Below are 21,032 nucleotides of genomic sequence, written 5' to 3'. Positions count from 1 at the left end.
GTTTGATCATGATTAGCGGAACCCATAACAGGGTCTCCCTAGGTTTCCTTGAGGTCTGGAGGGGGCGGGGGCACGTGACCTGTGGGGAAGAGACTGACCTCTCGGCAGTGACCTTGCTGGTCTCCTTTCTCCCTGAATCTCGACTTAAAATGGAGGGATGTGTACCAAGGTTCTTTCCCCGCACTAACCTTCCGTGATCATTAGCCCCTCCCCCCCCCGCCCCAGACCTTTCTGACACCCCTGACCTGGTGTTTCTGTGCTTGAGGTACATTCCAGCCTCCCTAATTCCCAAGGGACATTTTTCCTTCCTTGGAGGCGCCAGAATTCCACGCTGCCCTCCCCTCCGGCCTGCTGGGGAGGAGATGCCGCCCTGCCCCCAGACCCAGGCTGGGCGCCCGCCCCGAGCGGAGGGGCGGCCAGGGTCCAGTCGGTTCACGCGGCACCGTTTCCCTGTGGGTCCTAAGTTCTTGGAACCCCGGTCCTGGGCCACCCATTAGCCGGGGCCTTTGACCAGCGGGCAGGGAGGTCGAGCCCGCCACCTGGGCATGGCAGGGAGGCAAAGGGCGGACTAGGAGGGCCCAGTGGCGCCCAGAACAGCCACTCGGGCGAATGGGCGTCACGGCCCGCGGCGCCCAAGCACAGCTCCCGGCCCGAGCGCGGCCATTGTGCTCGGCGGCCTTGGCCTCAAGGCCTGGTGGGCGTAGCGGCAGCGCTGAGAGGGCCTCCAAGACGACACCCCCTGCCTTCGGATAATGTGTGTTAATGTTGCGAAACAAATAGGGTAAAGACTTGGGTTTCTCTCCTCAGCAAGCGAAGGACACAAGCACGAAAAGAACCCAGCAGGTAAGAGAGAGCTCCAGCCGCCGCCGCCGCCGCCGCCGCCGCCGCGCGCCTGGTCACGTGGGCCTCGGGGACCGCATGGCGGCGGCCCGCGCGTCCCCGCGTCCCGGCCGGCCGAGTAGGCCGGGCGCGCGCGCCGACGGGGCGGGCGCATGCGCAGGGGGGCGCGCCGCCTCTGCCCCGCGGCGAGGGTGTCTATGGAGAGGCGGCGGCCGCGGCTGCTGAGGCAGAGGCTGAGGCAGTGGCGATGGCGCCCTTCCCCGAAGAAGTGGACGTCTTCACCGCCCCGCACTGGCGGATGAAGCAGCTGGTGGGGCTCTACTGCGACAAGGTAACGGTGTGCGGGGTCTCTTGCCCCGGGCAGCGCGGGCCGCGAGGAGGAGCGGGCCGGTCCCCGGGCGGCCTGGCCTGCGCCGCGCCCGTGGCCCCCGGGGCCGCGCCGCGCGGCTTGCCGCCTGCGCAGCTGTCAGCGCCGCGCTCGCTCCCCCGCACCCTCGGCGGGGAGCCCGCGCCCCCGCCCGGCCGGCGGCCTCGGACGTGCCCTCGGGGCCCGCGGCGCGGCCGCTGCCTGGCTGCGTACCCCTGGCCGGGCGGGCCCGCTGCCTGCGGCCGTGCCGAGCCTCCCGCCCCCGCCCCCTTGGGGAGAGGGGCCCCTCCGCGCCCCACCGACCTGCGGGGACCCCGGGCCGGCCACCTGCGCTGGGCTTCCTGTCCGCCCGGGGCCGGCCGTTTCTGCAGCTGTCCCCCGCCGCCCCCATCGCCGCCGCCCCTCATCCTGCTCCCGGCCGGTTTGGGGGCCCCCGGGTCTGTTTGCAGACGCCACCCATCCATCCTTCCGAACCTCTCGCTCGCTTCCTGGCTCGAGGGGCAGCTTCTCCCAGCCACCCCCCTGCTCATCTTACGCCCCCCGGCTGTTCCCCGGCTTGATTTGGGAGAAACCCCAGGTTTCCTGGTCTAGGATGGGGAGACGCTTCGCTCTTGGTTTAGAGTTCTTTTTCTCCTTGCAACTTTTATTGTCCTGGAGCATTTCCTCGGCGTGGATCGTGTGATACGACCGCTACTCTCTGTTGGAATTCTTTACGTGGGCTCCAGTGAAACGGGCCTCGGAAAAAGTTGGTTTAACTGTGCGAACCTTTTTGGACTCTTGATTGGTGCAGCATTAGCTGAAAAAGCACTTTTCTGGAGATGGCTCAGGGCCTTCTGCTAGGGATTTTAAAGCAGTATCAAGCGCCCACATTTTTGTCAGTGTTCCGTTGGGGGAAAGAAGGGCCACCGATGTCCACATAGGTGCTGGAAACTTCGGGCAGGCCCGTTTTCGTGTAGAAATGAACCAGATGAAAAGCATTTGAACAGCTCTTGCTGAAGCCCAGAAGTCAGCTTTTGTGAATTTTCAGAACTTCCACAGCACTAAGCAAAAGCCCTGTTGAGGGAAAAGAGGGGTTCTGAGAGCCCAGTGAGGTGGTTGGAGGATGCCCAGAGGGCTCAGGGCGAAGCCACGTTAAAAACCAGCAATTAAAAACGCACTCACAACCACCCTTTTCCTCCTTCCATTTTGGAAATTAAAAAAATAACCCGATTCGGGTATAGGCTTAAACAGGACGGGCCAGGACAGTGCTTCTCAACCTTGGTAGCTGATTAGAATCCGCCCCCCCCCCGCCCCCCAAGGCTGTTAAAAGTCCAAATTCAGTGCCCAAAGCACTGAAAATTCGGGAGTGACCCTGGCATCAAGTATGAACAATTTGACGCTCCCCCGGTGAGTCCAGCTCCCGTGCAGCCAAGGGTGAGAACCGTTTACCCAGAAGAAGCGAAAGGAGCGGGTAAGCCATCCATTAGGCTGCCCGACCCTGAAGTGTTTCAGTTAGATCGCTGCAGTGTTTTTACCTCCTCTGGGCTTTCAACTTAGTTATTCCGACGGTGGTCACGAATTGCAGGAAATTAAAAAAAAAAAAAAAGGGAGTTTTTTTGTTTTTTTTACTTTCTCAAAATTGAAAAGGGAAAGTTGGTGAGGACTTCAGGAATATGAGGTCTTCTCTGCAGGCCAGCCTGGAGATGGCTTGAAACTGTTATGGAAATTTTTGTGCATGTGTACCCTTTCCCAGCGTGTTTGTGGTTTTCGCGAGGCGGTTGTGACTTTCCCGTGGTAGTTAAGAGTCACAGTTTTACTTAGTTACGTGATAGACTAACCAGCCTTATACAGTGCCATTAAAAAAAATTCTTTTTTAAATGTTTGTTTATTATTTTGAGAGAGCGTGAGCAGGGGAGGGGCAGAGAGAGAGGGAGACCCAGAATCCAAAGCGGGCGGGGTCTGAGCTGTCAGCACAGAGCCCGACGCGGGGCTGGAACTCACAGAGATCATGACCTGAGCCAAAGTCGGACCCTTAACCCACTGAGCCACCCAGGCGTCCCATATACAGTGTCATTAAAAAAAATTTTTTTTGAAATCTATTTATTTTTGACAGAGAGAGAGACAGAGTGCGAGCAGGGAAGGGGCACAGACAGAGGGAGACCCAGAATCTGAAGCAGGCTCTGGGCTCTGAGCCGTTAACACAGAGCCTGACTCAGGGCTTGAACTCACAGACCACAAGATCATGACCTGAGCCAAAGTCGGATGCTTAACCGACTGAGCCATCCAGGCGCCCCTTACAGTGCCATTTTAAAAACCAATACTTGGGTATGGGGCGCCTGGGTGGCCCAATCTGTTGAGCGCCTGACTCTTGGTTTCAGCTCAGGTCATGATCTCACTGTACATGAGTTGGAGCCCTGTGTCGGGCTTGGGGCTGAAGGCACGGAGCCTGCTTGGGAATCTCTCTCTCCCTCTCTCCTGCCCCTCCCCTGCTCCACCTCTCTCTGTCTCTCTCAAAATAAGTAAATTCATTAACAAAAAATACCCGAGTCAAATGAGATTCTTTTCAGTACTTAAATGTTTCCTTTTGCAGTAATTAAGAAAGCATTTTCAATTTGACATAGCATAAGTCAAAATTATCACTAATTCTTAATTAGATGTAGTTAATGAGATTGTTGTAGATATTCATCAAGGAGATTAAAAGTCCAGTTTTCCAAACTGTGGATCAGAGATCAAGGTGATTTAGGGAGAAAAAAACTATAGGAATTCTATATCCAGATTTCTTCTTGATACTAATAGCTAGTGGAAATCTCCTACGATGTCCTTTGGGAGCCAGGGTGGACAGATAAGTGTTTTATGATGGATGAATAATCTTAAAGGACTAATTTAAGAAAAAAAATTTTTTTAAATGTTTATTTATTTTTGAGAGATAGAGACAGAGTGCAAGTGAGGGAGGGGCAGAGAGAGAGGGAGACACAGAATGCGAAACAGGCTCCAGGCTCTGAGCTGTCAGCACAGAGCCCGATGCGGGGCTCGAACTCACGGACTGCGAGATCATGGCCTGAGCCGAAGTCGGATGCCTAACCGACTGAGCCACCCAGGTGCCCCTAATTTGTTTTTTTTTATTTATTCATTTATCATCTCAAGTTTTGCCTTCACCATTGTTTGGTGGTAAAGACCAGGGATATTCAAATAGCCAGCAGTAAAACTTTACAAAATGAGAACTAGTTTTTGTACTCAAACTAAAAAGGTACAAGATATATTATTTCACTGTATTCTAATGTTGATTCTGAATGCACAGTAATTATAAAAGAAGTCAGTTTTATTTCCAGTATCAAACTTTTCAAGTACAATGTACTTTAGAAGCATCTGTGTATTTATTGGCATCAACTCAATCATTTATATACTTAGACTATAGTTTACTTAGAATAACTTACTCTGAAGTTATAGGCCATTTTAAATATTGCTGTGTAATACCTAATTTAATTCTTTGCTCTTGGATTTCCTCTTAAATTTATATAAGGTTTTATGGAAAGTTTTTTTCACTGTTATCTGGACAACAGTCCTTTGAAGTAAGTAAAGGAACGGTTATTCCTATTTTATAGCTGGGGACTTGTAGGCCTAGATTAGCTAGACCCAGTTCACATGAGCAGTTAGTTACAGATCTAGATGGAAACCCAAGTCAGGATCATGATTTCTTTTCTTTTCTTTTTTTAAATTTAATTGTTTTTAAGTGTGTTTATTTTGACAGAGAGCGAGCTAGAGAACATGAGTTGGGTAGGGGCAGAGAGAGAGGGAGAGAGCTTTCCAAACAGACTCCCCGCTGAACCCACGAACAATGAGATCATGGCCTGAGCTGAGATCGGGAGTCGGAGGCTTAACCAGCTGCGGCACCTAGGTGCCCCAGGATCATGATTTCTATTTATATCATGATTTAATTTGTATGAAACCATAGTAGTTTCTGAAAAATCTTTTTGGGTAACAGTCTGTTATGAAATCTTTTTTGCTAATTCACTCGTCTTCCAAATTGGGAGGATTTTAGCGAACGTTTCATTGGATGACATCCTTTTTCCAGTTTACTCCGATCCCTCAGTCTTTCCTCTAGTCCTCAAAATTTAACATTAATTCTGCCAGTAAGTCTGGAGTCTCTACTGTGTGTTGGCCCTGTGTTGTGTCAGTAGCTTGCATTGGTGATACAAGGTGTGATTCCTGTTCTTAAGGAGTTTACTATCTAACATTTGTGCTAAGGTGGAAATCCAGATGTGGTGCAGTGGGAGCCAAGGGAAGTATATGGTCCACTGTGCATTAAAGTGTCAGGAGTGGCCTAAGTCTCTTTGAACTGAGTGCTGAGAACAAAGTAGGTGGTGGTTCTAAGGATGTGCATGATACAGAGATTCCCAGACTTACACATAAGCCAGTTATAGAAGATTCAAGTGGTGGGGGCTTTATGGAGTGCCCAGGTTTTTCGGGTAAGGATATTAAAAGTGCTATTTACTTTATCAATTTATAAACAAAGGACATTTTGTAACTGAAGCCCTAAGAGGGAAATAAGCTACTAACTTGAATAGATTATTTTATTTTATTTTTAAATGTTTATTTATTTATTTTTGAGAGAAAGTTCGCACAAGCAGGGGAGGGACAGAGAGAGAGGGAGACACAGAATCGGAAGCAGGCTCCAGGCTCTGAGCCGTCAGCACAGAGCCCGACGCGGGGCTCGAACTCACAGACTGAGTGAGATCATGACCTGAGCCGAAGTTGGACGCTCAACCCACTGAGCCACCCAGGCGCCCCTTGAATAGATCATTTTAAAAAATTGGATGTAGCTTTATGAAGAATTTAGTTTCTTTGTTTTTCTCTGCATACCTGTAAAAGCTGTTACTGATTGGTATTGGGGAGATTGGTTTATTAGAGGGAATATTGAATTGAGAACTAGAAAGTGGAGGAAAGGGGAATTTAATGAGTTCTTACTACATGCATACATTATTTCTTTTAATCCTTACAAGAGCCTCGTGATACAGGTATTATCTGTTATTTAAAGATGAGGAAACAGACTTAGTTTAGTAATTTACCCAACCCACTCAACTAGTAATTAGGAGAGACAGAATTTTAATCATAGGATTTTTCCCTCCTTCTGAAGCCCACGTTTTTTTGTATTACCTTATTGATTTTGTTACTTATTACCTGTTACATGATTTTCTGCAAATATTTCACCTGTGGGCCATAGTTTTTTTCATACAGTTAGTCCATAAGATAGTTATTAAGGTTTTTTTAATTGAGTATAAATCTCCATTGATTGAATCATAGCATTGTCTGGCTGAGTAGATAAAAAGTAAAAATTTATTTGAAGCAATAACGTTTGGGTTTTTATTATACTATTATATATGTATATACATATATATATATATACGTATATATGTATGTTTGAACTTAATCTAGTCTTTAAGTGACACAACTTTTTGAGTCCGTTTGAAGCCAGGTTTTAAGATTTTAGGTTGTAGAGTGTCTGAGACAGAAAGCCAGTTACAAATCCTTTTAAATATGAGAGATACCATGTTACTGGGTTGTTACTATTTGTTGACTATGTGTATCCTGTTCTATATAGGTTTATGGTGTTGAGTTTGCCAGGCATCAAGGTATACAAGTTTATAGGTCATTTAGGAAATTTTCTATCCTATTGTAGCAGTGTTTTTCCTAGTGTGTTCTATAGTCCATTAGTGGGTCATGGAATCAGTTTCACGGGATACAAACAGACTTTAAAAAATGAAATGGAAAAGTATATATTGGAGTACATCACAGGGTAGAGAGGGAAATAATTGTTTCCTGAAATTTGTTTGAAGTGTTTGTGATGTGTGTGTGTCTAGGTTGCACTGTATTTCAGACTAAAGGTCATGGTTAAATGTGTTTGAAAAACACTTCTTTAGAGTAGCATTTCTCAACCACAGCACTGTTGACACTTTGGGCTAGATGATTCTTTCTTGTGACTGCCTGTGTTTTGTAGGATGTTTAGCTGGATCCCTGGCTTTTTACCCACTAGGTGTCAGTAGCACTTCTGCAGTGGTTAACAACCAAAAATGTCCTTGCACATTAGTTCCTGGAGGGTAGAATTGACCTTTGGTGAGAACTATTGCTTTAGAGCAAGGTTCTGACAGTTCACTCTCTTTGTTGGATGTGGAAACAAACAATCGGTTATGATTGGAACCGATATTCTATGTTGCAGAAAGAACATAAGATTTAGAATCATAGAGGTTTGATCTCTGTTTTGTTTTCTACTAGTTGTATGGTTTTGGGCAAGTTATTTTTTCTGAGCCTCAGGGTTTTCATCTATAAAACGGGAATTATAATACCTACTTTATCTAAAAATACTTACTTTAGGGGCACCTGAGTGTCTCAGTCAGTTAAGCGTCCAGCTCTTGGTTTCGGCTTAGGGCATGATACCATGGTTTGTGGGTTCGAGTCCTGCATTGGGCTCTGTGCTGGCAGCTCTCTTAAAATAAATACGTAAACATTAAACAAACAAACAGCACTTAGTATATAGTGCATCATAGGCCTCAATATGTCCCAGATATTACTAGTATCTAGGTTTTTTGTCTCAATCAAGTTTGTGTGTTTGAGTAACTTTGCAGAGGCAAGCTAAATTTTAAAAATTCCTGTAAACCGATTTTTTAAAAGTCAAATTGTATGCATTCTGGTTATCTTTTTAGCTGCAAAATTTACGGACTTTAGTACCAGGCTAAAACAATTGCTCATTTCAAGTGGAAATGAAGTGATTTGGGTAGCATAAGGACTTCTAATGATAGCTTTATTTGGGCTAACTATAAAAATAACAGAAAAACCCAAGCAGGGCTTATTTATATTAATTTTGTGTTCTTTGGATGTATTATTAAATTATAACAAGGGCTCTATGAGGTAGTTAATATTATTAGCCTTATGTTACAGATGAAGAAACTGAGGTAGAGAGCCATTTAGTGACTTGTGGCAGAGATAGATTCCTTTCTTAGCAGTCTGGCTCCAGACTCGCACTTGCAGCCACTAAGCTGGATTGGCTCTATGACTCATGTAGAGTCCTTTCATGGATCTCATTGGGTTCTCGGTCTGTAGTGTGGACCTGGTTTTTATTTTAGCTTGTTATTAAATCTGAAAGATTTCCTAATAGTCCAGTGAGAATGTATGCAGAATTTCCTGCATGTCTTTTAAGATGTTATTTTCCTTAAGTCATGTGAGGGCATTATTTATTTTTTTGCCATGCTTTGGTTTTTGTTTCTTAAAAATTGTATAGCAATAGTATGTTTTAAGATTTATCTGTTATTTCTAAGACTTATTTTTAATTAAAAAACATTTTTTATGTTTACTCATTTTTGAAAGACAGAGGCAGAGCACAAGCAGGGGTGGGGCGGAGAGAGAGGGAGACACAGAATCCGAAGCAGGCTCCATCCAGGCTCTGAACTGTCAGCACAGAGCCTGATGTGGGGCTCGAACTCATGAACCATGAGAGCGTGACCTGAGCTGAAGTCGGACACTCAAGTGACTGAGCCACCCTGGTGCCCCTAATTTTAATTTTTTTAAATGACCCATGATAGTATTTGCTAAGACTAGCCACTGGTGAATTTTGTTGTGATCTTGTGTAGCATTTCTTAGGATAAAATCAACATTAGTATAACCAGATCTGTTCTGCCTCTTGTTTTTGTGTGACTCAGGAGCTACGAATGGTTTTTACATTTTTAAACAGTTGGAGAAAATCAAAAGAATAATATTTTGACATGTGAAAATTATATGAGATTCAGATTTCTCCATCCATAAATAAAGTTTTATTGGAACATAGCCACATTCATTCGTATGACTGCTTTAATGCTACAACAGCTAAATTAAATAGTTGCTATAGAGTATGTCCTGTAGAACCTAAAATATTTATTATCTGGCCCTTACCAGAAAAAGTTTCTCGATAATTTACTCACTTATTGTGGCTACTGTTCCTTATGTTATTTCCCTTCACCAGACTAGAAGCTCCATAAAGGCGGAGATGTCTATTTTGTTCATGATGTTCCTATCTCGAGTACAGGAACAATGCCTAGCTCTTAATAGCTGCCCATTAACTATTTGAATTGAGAAAAAAAAAAAGTGCATGAATTTATAAAAGCGAATGATTAATTTTCAAAATGACTAGAGCTAGCATTTATTAAGCACCAATTCATATTAATTTCATAGCCACCATGTGAACTACAGATGTTGTTATTCTCATTGAACATCAAGAAGAAACTAAGACATTGAAAGGAGTAAAAAGTAACTTACCCAGGGTTACACATTTAAATAAATGGTAGAACTAGGATTTGATCCCTAGAGACTCTGTTGTGGTTTCCTATAAATGACTTAATACCTAATACGCATAAGTTTTACATAAGCTACTTAGTTAATTCTACTATGTGTAGTGGAATAGTTCTACTTTAGGTGTTTACCATCTTTTCTGGTGCTTTGTCATAAGCCTACTACTCCTGTTGAGGACAGGCAATTGAGACAGCTTAGGGTCTGCTCCATTTTAGGAATACTGGGTCAGACTTGACCAACCAAGTCTAGGAAGTGTGGTGTCAGTAGCTTCTTCCCCTCCATTCACTGTCTGTGTTTTTAACCTAATCAGGTTTTCCCTCTTAAAACTGGACTTTGAAACTAGAGTTGATACAATAGAAAGTAGATTTAATATGGCAATGGAGGGTTTGTATATTATTTTGAACTTTAATTTGAATCAGGTTTCTTGATAAGATTATACATTTAAACACGAGAATTTAATTTGCCATTCAGTGTGAAAAATTAAAATTACTTCTGAATAGTTATTTTCTTTGGTTGAATAGTAGAATTAAAGAAAATGGCAGTGTATATATTTCTTTATTTTGTGATTGATTTGTGCCTTTCCTTCAAGTGCATTTACTTTCTCGTGCCGTGATGTGCTAGGTTTCCATGTTGTACCGTTGCAGTGCCTTTACCTCAGAAAAATACATGATTTCTTATCTGAGCTGCTAAGTGTTTATTCTGTTTTTCTTAAAAAACAAAAACTAGTTCCCCTAAAATCATCTAATTATTTTTTAAGTTTATTTATTTATTTTGAGGGAGGGAGAGAGCAAACAGCAGCAGGGGAGAGGAGGGGGGAGAGAGAGAGAGAGTCCCAAGCAGGTTCCATGCTGTTAGCGCAGAGCCTGATGCAGGGCTCGATCCCACAAACCAGACTGTGAAATCACGAGCTGACGTCAAGAGTCGGACACTTAACCGACTGAGCCACCCAGGTGCGCCCCTAATAATATTCTGATAGCTCAATATTTTATAATTATTTCTGGAACAGATCAGACTCATCTTGATATTAAAGTTTAAACAAACTATAATAGAGTATTTTTAAACTTTTACATTGTAAAAGTAGTATAATTGCATAAAGAACATTTTGAACAAAGAAAAAAGTACTTATATTATCCTAACACAACTATTTAAAAATTTCATATAACTTTATGGAGTATCTGTATTTAGTATATGTGTAGAATAACAGAATCTTAGGTTTGGAGGGAGTCTGGTCCAATCCCTTTTATTTAAAGAAGCTATGTGATTTTTTGGTTCATGAATCAGTTTCCTGTATCATCAAGCTCTTCAGAATGTAGACCATTTTCTTTCTGACCCTAGTGTACTTTTTATTATACCATTATAATTTGTCAATTTATGAATTTCCTTTATGTGTGCTTGAACAAATAAGTGTAAGGGAGGTATTTTGCTGTGTACAAAACTAAATAGGAGTGTATTTGAATATTTTTTATTGGTGTATATTTACATATATTTATTATGCCTTTCTTTTTAAAATGTTTCTTCAGCTTTCTAAAACGAACTTTTCCAACAACAATGATTTCCGTGCTCTTCTGCAGTCTTTGTATGCTACTTTTAAGGAGTTCAAAATGCATGAGCAGATCGAAAATGAATACATTATCGGTTTGCTTCAACAACGCAGCCAGACCATTTATAATGTACATTCTGACAATAAACTCTCTGAGATGCTTAGCCTCTTTGAAAAGGGACTGAAGAATGTTAAGGTGAGTTGCAAAAATGAGTATTTAACTGTCAAAACTTGTGTCCTTACTAGTATGTCATTAGCAAAACCTATTAGCATTTTATAGTAAATGATGTTATGTTACAGAAAAAAAATATTCTCACACTGTTAAAGACAGTAAGGAAGACTTTATTCAAGGGATTACTTCATTGGGGTTTTGCAGTAGGGGAGAGAGATTGGGCTCAACTGTGAATAGGATATCTAAGGATTTATAGCCAAGGAACAGAGCAGGGGTCAGGAAAATTTCTAAGAAGAAACATCAATGGTAGACTGACTCAAGAGGATTTTTACTGAAGGCAGATCAGGGTGGTGAGATATTGAGGATGGATAGATACTGACTATGATCAATGTCAAGGGTAGAGGGATTTTTGCTAAACTGACTCAGAATGACTTTTGCTAAAACTAGACTAAGTGGGCCAAGGACAGAGTTCAAGGTTGAGGCCTAGTTGAGAAGAGGGCTCAAAGGAGTCTGAGTCTATCAGGTTGACGAGAATCTTTGTTAGTTACCTCTTTATTACTGTATATAAAATTTATAGTGAATGCTACTCCACAGGTCTTAAAGTTGTTTTTGTACGTTGAAATTTTAATTACCACAAAATTTTTACTTTCTGGTAACATTTGCTCAACTCTTAGAAGAAAGCTATAATGAATGCAGTTACTGGTGACTGAAGGTGAGATTGTTACTACAATGAATGAATACTTTAAAAAAAATTTATTAAAAAATTATTAATTTATAAAAATTTGTAAATTTTTATTTAAAAAATTTTTTATTTAAAAATTGAATGTTAGCTATAACATTTACTATATTCCCTTTTTCCATATTTTAGGGTGCAGGGATGGTTAAATGGGACAATTTGTAATTGTATGACATAAAATTAGACCTATTTGAGTATAGTTTAGGATAATGATATAGAACGATTTTCCTTTTACTTATGTTTGCATATTGTGGAAATGTGAAGTTTTATCTTTTATCTCCCTCTGGCTTGGTGAAGCATAGATTTAAGTTGCAACTCTGTCAAACAACCACACACCTTTCACTTACAGACTTGCGTTCTAGAAAGACTGTTGTGCAGCAGGGAGGAGGATGGGTTGAAGGGAAAGAAAAGACTGAAGTAGAAAGACCAAGACCATTCTAAAAAATACTGTAGTAGTGTCTAGAAGAAGACACCGTAACTCCTTGGTGGAGAGGTGGGTGATGGGGTGAGGGTGGGGTACTGGGTAGTGATGGAAGGGAGATTTACTTTTTATTGAATACTCTTTTGTACTCTTTCAGTTTTGTGTCATGTTCATGTATTGCTTGTTCAATAAAATGATTACGATCTGAACTAAAGTAGTGGCTAGAGGAGATAGAGGGAAGAAGACAGACCTGAGAATTAACATAGGACATAAAATTGATAGAATGTAGTGCTTACGTACAAAGGAAAAGGGAAAGGAGAAGGAGAAAGAAGTAAGAATGAGGATTGAGTCTGACTTTATAGGGAATATAGAAGAGGCTTGGGGAATAAAAAGATCCATTTTGGACACGTTGGGTTTTAACTGCTTTTGCAATCCAGGTGGGCACTTATTAATAGGAAGAGGTATAGATGGGATTCGGGGACAGAAGAGTAATTTGATTTAGATAAGCAGATTTGATAATTATTAGCATGTGAAGTGGAAATGGAAGCCACTTGGGCATGCTTAGGAAAAATACGTAAAATCTTTAGAGATTAGGACATTGGATAGAATATTGGGAAGCATTTGAATAAATTAGTACAAAAAGGAGGAGACTACAAAACACTCATCAGGAATAAAATATTCCCACATTTTATTACTTAGATTTTAAATTTTAATTTTTTAATTTTAGAGAGAGAGTGTGTGTGTGAGCAGGGGAGAGGGGCATAGGGAGACAGAGAGAGAGAGGGAGAGAGGGAGAGAGGGAGAGGGAGAGGGAGAATATGTTTTAAGCAAGCTCCAAGCTCAGCATGGAGCCCCTGACACAGGGCTCAAACCTGTAACCCTGGGATCATGATCTGAGCTGAAATCAAGAGTTGGCCTCTCAACCTGAGTCACCTGGGAGCCCCTATTCCCACATATATACAGTTTCATTTTTAGAAAAAAAATTTTTTAATGTTTTTATTTATTTTTGAGACAAAGACAGAGCATGAGCAGGGGAGGGGCAGAGAGAGAGAGGGAGACACAGAATCTGAAGCAGGCTCCAGGCTCTGAGCCGTTAGTAGCACAGAGCCCGACGCAGGGCTTGAACTCACGGACCGTGAGATCATGACCTGAGCTGAAGTTGGATGCCCAACCGACTGAGCCACCCAGGCACCCCTACGTGTTTATTTGTTTTTGAGAGAGAGAGAGAGAGATACGCAGAGCATGAGCAGGGTAGGGGCAGAGAGAGAGACACACACAGAATCTGAAGCAGGCTCCAGGCTCTGAGTGGTCAGCACAAAGCCTGATACGGGGCTCGAACCCACGAGCTGTGAGATCATGACCTGAGCCAAAGTCAGACACTTAACCGACTGAGCTACCCAGGTACCCCTGTAAAATTCTGCATGTTTTAAGTTGATAGGGCTGATGTAGAAGTGTTAGATGTTACAGGGAGATGAGATCTGAGTTCATGTGAGAAAGAACTTTTTAGCTATTGTCCAGAATTAGAGTGATTTACTAAACAATGTTGGGAGCCTCTTACCCTTAGAAGTACATTGATAACCTGACTTTTTGAAGTAGATATGGTCTTCCGTCAGCATAACATAACAGGTGTTGTAGATCGTGTAGTGGAGGGTGCCCCAGATGAGTTTGAAGGGACTCTGGTGATATAGTCCAGTAGGCTCTTATGAACTGCTCAGACATAGATTAGGAAAAGAAACATAGAGATTATATAAATGTAGACATTAGAAGTCAATAGAAGTTTTGAGCAAATACTTGCTATTTTTAGACTTTATGACATTTTAAAGTTTTGTTTTTTTATTTAAAAAAATTTTTTTTAACATTTATTCATTTTTGAAAGAGAGAGACAGAGTGGGAATGGGGAAGGGGCAGAGAGGGAGCGAGACACAGAATTCAGAGCAGGCCCCAGGCTCGAAACAGGCTCCAGGCTCCAAGCTGTCAGCATGGAGCCCGATGCAGGGCTTGAACTCACAGACCACAAGATCATGACCTGAACCGAAGTCAGCTGCCCAACTGACTGAGCCACCCAGGTGCCCCATAAAATTTTGTTTTTTTAGTGTTTATTTTTTTTGAAGGAAGAGAGAGACAAAGCATGAGGGAGTGGGCGGGGGCAGAGAGAGAGGGAGACACAGAATCCAAAGCAGGCTCTGGGCTCTGAGCTATCAGCATAGAGCCCGATGTTGGGCTCAAACCCATGAACCGTGAGATCATGACCCGAGCTGAAGTTGGAGACTTAACCAACTGAGCCACCCAGCCGGCCCAACTTTATGACATTTTAAAGAAGTATAAGATCACATTACTAAAAATCCAAGGTTCCTTTGCAAGATAATTTAAAGACATCTTTTTTTTTTTTTAATTTTTGATACTTATTTTTTGAGAGAAAGAGATTGAGCATGAGTGGGGGTGAGTCAGAGAGAGGAAGACACAGAATCTAAAGCAGGCTCCAGACTCTGAGCTATCAGCACAGAGCCTGACACAGGGCTCAAACTCACAGAACGCGAGATCATGGCCTGAACCAAAGTCGGATGCTTAACCACCTGAGCCACCCAGGTGCCCCTTTAAGGGTATCTTTTATGCTTTGAAAAGTACAGAGACCACTTTGCTATTTGTCAGTCTATTCTTTTTCCTGAGGTTTTATGTTGCATTTTAAACTGATTTCCTAGGATCAGTACAGTGTAAATAATGAAGCAAAACTTTTATAGGATGTAATTTTTTTTTTATGTTTCTAGAATGAATGTGAGCAGTTAAATTATGCAAAACAGCTGAAAGAGAGATTGGAGGCTTTTACAAGAGATTTTCTTCCTCACATGAAAGAGGAGGAGGAGGTAAGCATAATTTTTTCTCCCTTATAAATTTGATCTATGAAATTTTTAAGATGTTATTTTGCCTTTCATTCTTCAAAATAATGCACAGGAAGATAAGCCTCCAGTTCATTTTAGGAAAGGAAGAAAACCCCAAGAAAAACATTAATTTTGTTCCCTTGGTTGCTTTTCATTGAATCCTGTATGTATGTATGTATGTATGTATGTATGTATGTTTCGTTTTGAGAGAGAGAGAGTGCAAGCGTGAGAGGGGCAGAGAGAGAGCAAGACACAGAATCTGAAGCAGGCTCCAGGCTCTTGAGCTGTCAGCACAGAGCCCAACTTGGAGCTTGAACTAGTGAACTGAGCCACCACCCGGGGGTCCCTCTTTGAATCCATTATTTAATTCAATTAGTCAACTAATATTTATTTTCTTACTATGTAGATGGCATTGTATTGAATGTTAATAGCGTTTTATGTTACCTTAATGTCTTCATAGAACCTTTAGGGGATTCTTTAAACTTTTTAATGTTTTGTGTATTTTCATGCTAAGTTTAAAGAATTTTTACTGGGGTGCCTGGGTGGCTCAGTAAGTTAAGTGTCCCACTTTGGCTCAGGTCATGATCTCGTGGTTTCGTAAGTTTGAGCCCCACATTGGGCTTGCTGCTGTCATTGAGGAACCTGCTTTGGATCCTCTGTCTCCCTCTCTCTCTGCCCCTCCGCGGTTTGTCCTCTCTCTCAATAATAGAATAAACACCGAAAAATAAATAAATTTTATAAGCTCTTAAAGCTTTAAACCCATTAATTTTTTTAAGTTTATTTATTTTGAGAGAGAGCAATCCATGGAGGGGCAGACAGAGAGGGAGAGAAAAATCCCAGGTAGGCTCAGCATCGTCAGGGAGGAGCCCAACACAGGGCCGAACTCATGAACCTGAGCTGAAATCAAGAGTTGGACATGGGGCACCTGGGTGGTTCAGTCGGTTAAGCAGCCGACTTCGGCTCAGGTCATGATCTCGCGGTCTTTGAGTTCGAGCCCTGCGTCGGGCTCTGTGCTGACAGCTCAGAGCCTGGAGCCTGTTTCGGATTCTGTGTCTCCCTCTCTCTGACCCTCCCCCGTTCATGCTCTGTCTCTCTCTCTCTCAAAAATAAATAAATGTTAAAAAAAAAAAAAAAAAATTAAAAAAAAAAAAGAATTTTTTCTGATCTTTTTTTTGTAGTACATTTTGGTAATCAAATGGTAGTGTTAAACTTACCAATTTTATTCCTACTACACACATACTGGGTTATCACTGAGTGGATGAGCAAAACATTTTTCCATTCTCTTTTTTCTCTAAAATGGGGTGAATATCAGGATTAGGGTAAAGAATAGAAAAATAAATAATTTTGAGGAGCTGGATTCTTGTTTCGTTGCAGATTAGTTACTGTGGTCATTCTCACTTATGGCTTCACCTTATAATCAGATCTATATTTAAAAAAAATAAAATAAAACTTTCAACTCTCTTCGGACTAATTAAATCAGGTGAGAGATACTGGCCTGGATATATTGAAAGGTCCCCAAGTCATTGTGGCAAAACCACCACTGAAGCCACTGAGTTATTAAATAGTGTTTCTTAACCTGTGATGTACATCAAAATGATCTTGGAACACCCCCCCCCCGCTTCCCACCCTAAAAAACAAAAGCCTTGTCTTTACTTCTTCAGGATTCTAATTCTGTAAATTGGAGGTTGGGACTAAGCATCTGTTTCGAAGAAGAAATATAGATAGTTCAAGGTCTCAGTAGACCTCTGAGTTTTATGGTTCTTAGTACACTGGGTACCTTTCTCATGATTTAGAGGCCCTGTTGAGGTAGAGTTCAGTTACTGAGGTATCAGAAGGCAGTTAATTGATCTAAATGTCTAACCATATGAGACTGATAAGAGTGTTTGTACAGAAATACTTTTGCTTTTGATGCTTTTAAATTCCATGGGATTTATTAGAGAAGCTGTAGAAAGGAGAGTCTTTTGGTGATATTCTTTACACACTTTTTTGGCTAAACTAACTTGGTGGCAACAAGTAAAATTTTTATTTTTTTGAAATACGAGGTCATAATACTACACTCGAGCCATTAATAATTTAAAAGGTATAGGGACGCCTGGGTGGCTCAGTTGGTTAAGCCTTTGACTTCGGCTCAGGTCATGATCTTGAGGTTCACTAGTTCAAGGTCTTCATCCGGCTCTGTGCTGACAACTCAGAACCTGGAGCCTGCTTCAGATTCTGTGTCTCCCTCTCTCTCTCTGTTTCTCCTCTGCTCATACTCTATCTTTTAAAAATAAACATTAAAAAAAAAATCCATACATAGGAATCTCTGGGGCACCTGGGTGGCTCTGTCGGTTGAGTGTCCGACTTCCACTTAGGTCGTGATCTCCTGGTTCACAGGTGCGAGCCCCAAATTGGGCTCTGTGCTGGCAGCTCAGAGCCTGGAGCCTGCTTTGGATCTGTGTCTCTCTTTCTCTGCCCCTCCCCCGCTTGCATTCTGTCTCTCTTAAAACTAAATAAACATTAAAAAAAAAAAAGGTGTAGAGTAAACAAAACTAGTTAGGCATATTTACTTATGAATATTTTGTTTCATTTAGGTTTTTCAGCCAATGTTAATGGAATATTTTACCTATGAAGAGCTTAAGGATATTAAGAAGAAAGTGATTGCACAGCACTGCTCTCAGAAGGACACTGCGGAACTCCTTAGAGGTCTTAGCCTGTGGAATCAAGCTGAGGAGCGACAGAAGTTTTTTAAATATTCTGTGGATGAAAAGTCAGATAAAGGTGAGATTCGTATGTTTATTTTTTTATTTTTTTTTAAGTAGACTCCGCACCTAATGTGGGACTTAACGACCCTGAGATTAAGAGTTGCATGCTCTACCGACTGAGCCAGCCAGGTGCCCCTGAGATTCCTATGTTTAGATAATGAATGATTTAGTTTTGAGGCCATCTGTGTCTTGTTGATAATGAGCTTTAGATTTTGTTTGAGGAATAAATTTAAACCATTTATTTACAAGTGTACATTTAATTGAAGACTAGTTTCTAAGAATTTGATGTTATGATAATTTAGAATCGGCGGCAGGGGGGGTTGGCACCTGGGTGGCTCAGTCCGTTAAGCATCCGACTTCAGCTCAGGTCATGATCTCACTGTTTGTGGGTTTGAGCCCTGCATCGGGCTCTGTTGACAGCTCAGAGCCTGGAGTCTGCTTGGGATTCTGTGTCTCCCTCTCTCTCTGCCCCTCCCCTGCTCGTGCTCTGGCCCTCTTTCTCTGAAAAATAAATAAAAATTAAAAAAAAAAATGTATATTTGGGCCACAAGCAATATAATATAGTGTTTCTTAAAGGAACTCATGTAGTAGTAGTAATAATTATTATTTTGGCCAATCAAAATTATTGAAAGCTACCATATACAGAGCACTTTTGCAGTATCATCCAACTTTCTGAGCTCCATTGACCATAGTGGCTGATTTTATCCTTCCTTGTTTTTCTCATCATTTAAAAAAAAAAAAATTTTTAAGGTTTATTTTTGAGAGAGAGTGTGTGCATGTGGGAGGGGTGGAGGGAGAGAGAGAGAATCTCAGGCTGACAGCGTGGGGCCTGATATGGGGCTCGATCTCATGAGTGAGATCATGATCTGAGCCAAAATGAAGCTTTGGACAATTAACTGACTGAACCACTCAGGGCCCCTCCATCAGTTTTTAAAATCAGTTGTGCTTATAGTTTTATTTCCATCCTTTTCCATGTGTCACTGTATTAGCTTATATCCAGTAATACAAACAGGAGTGAGAATGAGAGGTACTGTTTTTCTGTGTACAGTTATGAGAAAACAAATGACAAATGCAAGTAAAATATGTTTGCCTTTTTTATTCATAGACTATTTCCTCATTTTTCTTAAAGATCTTTGATAGCTTTGCCTTTTAAAACCTCATTGAGGAAAATTGGCATCCTCAGGCTAGTAAAAATTTCTTCTGTTTCTACATGGGCAATAGCAATGACATTCCTTTTAAAATTGCTTAAAATTCTTTGAAATTGGTCCTTTTCTCTTTATTTAACAAAGTAGGTGAGATACATGTTGAAACAAAAATGTTTTTATAGGTGAACCTATAATTAAACCCATAAAACTTGGGTGCTGCACTTTGAAATGCAGCTTGGGCCTTAGACACCAAGCCAAGACCTGTTGTGTCTAGTTTAATTGTAATTACAACATGGGGTTTAAAAGCATCACACTTATTACGTTTAATTTTCCCACTCCTTCAAAGCAAATTATAGCTGTATTATGTTTAAATATTTGCCATTTGAAAAGGGTTAGTTTAAAATAATTTGATCATAGCACTTCTGTATTTAAGTTGCTTTTTGAGGGCAAATCAGATGTACAAAGTACCTCAAATTCTTTGTAATCCTTTAATGATGAATCTTTTGTATTCTGTTTTCTTTATTGTAGCGCCTCATTTGCATTTTTTAAAAAATTACTAAAGTAATTCTTTATGGGAAATTGGACATTCAGTGACTATTTTTTATAATAGTTGCTGACAAAAGATTCCTGATAAATGTATACCAGCATTAGAAATGCTTACATTTTCTCAACTGGCTCACAAACAGTAGGTTAGCCATGGTTATAGAAGTTAGATTTCACAGGCATCTTGTATCAAATGTGAAAATCAGAGAGGGAACACGAGGAAAATACTGACATAATCCTAATAGATGAGTGGAACGTGTTGTGAGATTTTTGTGTGTCATTAAAAATGCCTTGGAGATCTCATCATCTGGCTGACTCTACACTGGAAGCTGTAAAACCTGCTGGGTTCCTTTTTCAAATGATGCTTCTTATGCTACAAAGTGAGTATTGTTTTTTCTGTGATGCCTTTGTAGGAGGAAGTCAATTCTGTGTTCATGATTGTAGCTCCCACTGATGAAGTATGATTTGGGCCATGATAGTTTAACCCTACAGGTTCTTAACAAGTTGAACATCCCCATGTTACCACTAATCCATGTTATTTCCTTTTCACATCTTGCAAGCAGGAAGGAGTGGACTTTAGGCACTGAACTTTATTTATAGAAATGTGATTGTAATTTCTTACTGCATTTGCCCTTACAGCCTTTAATGTTCAAGTTTTTCTTTTTTATTTCAGAAGCGGAAGTGTCAGAGCAATCCACAGGTATAACCCATCTTCCTCCTGAGGTAATGCTGTCAATTTTCAGTTATCTTAATCCTCAAGAATTATGTCGATGCAGTCAAGTAAGCACTAAATGGTCTCAGCTCGCAAAAACTGGATCGCTTTGGAAACATCTTTACCCTGTTCATTGGGCTAGAGGTAGGTAAATGTGACTTTTAGCTTGTTTAAAAAATAATTTCTATCCATTTTTTCAAATGATTATTCATAGATGTTAATAAGCAAGGTCAGGAAGGGAAATTCTGAGAGGTTGATCAAAAAGTAGATTTCGTAGTTAGATCATGTGTTCTTTGTATACTACTTTTGAAAAACTAGCAGTGCTGAAGTATCCGTGAGTGATTTATGTGATGCGTGCAATTTCTTTTAAAATAATTAGGAAAAAACAAGGGAGAGGTTGCTAAATAATTGGTAAAATGTTGATAATTGTTGAAGATAGGTGATGAGTTCATGAATATTTGTTATGCTACTTTTTAAATGCTGCTTCCTCCTACTTTTGAGTGTGTTCAGAGTTAAAAATGAAATTAATGCATTGTCAGAACAGCTTCAAATAGATTCAGTATTTTAAAAATAATAGAATAAATTCCATAAAATTTAAAGATGAGGCACCATTATGGCTGCCTTGGCAGTGGCTCAAAGTA

At 41.3% G+C, this 21,032-nt stretch overlaps 1 protein-coding gene across 2 annotated transcripts in view; it reads left to right on the top strand.

Moving 5' to 3' along the window:
* The first annotated feature begins 818 nt into the window (after positions 1-818).
* The window catches only part of FBXL5 (F-box and leucine rich repeat protein 5), a 47,887-nt gene continuing 27,673 nt past the window's right edge, over positions 819-21,032 (top strand). Inside the window, exons 1-5 of one of the 2 annotated variants that reach the window (XM_081795494.1) lie at positions 819-843; positions 11,023-11,238; positions 15,137-15,232; positions 17,821-18,007; positions 20,353-20,535. In XM_081795494.1, coding sequence (XP_081651620.1) covers positions 11,104-11,238; positions 15,137-15,232; positions 17,821-18,007; positions 20,353-20,535 — 601 coding nt within the window. In that variant the 5' untranslated portion in view covers positions 819-843; positions 11,023-11,103. Of the gene's footprint in view, positions 844-992; positions 1,172-11,022; positions 11,239-15,136; positions 15,233-17,820; positions 18,008-20,352; positions 20,536-21,032 lie in introns of those variants that run through there. The other variant, XM_060655396.3, reaches the window with a different exon arrangement.

The sequence above is a fragment of the Panthera onca genome, chromosome B1, assembly GCF_046562875.1.
Source record: "Panthera onca isolate mPanOnc1 chromosome B1, mPanOnc1 haplotype 2, whole genome shotgun sequence".
Taxonomy (NCBI): domain Eukaryota; kingdom Metazoa; phylum Chordata; class Mammalia; order Carnivora; family Felidae; genus Panthera; species Panthera onca.
The sequence above is the reverse complement of the archived record's forward strand: the minus strand, read 5'-3'. Positions and strand labels throughout refer to the sequence as shown.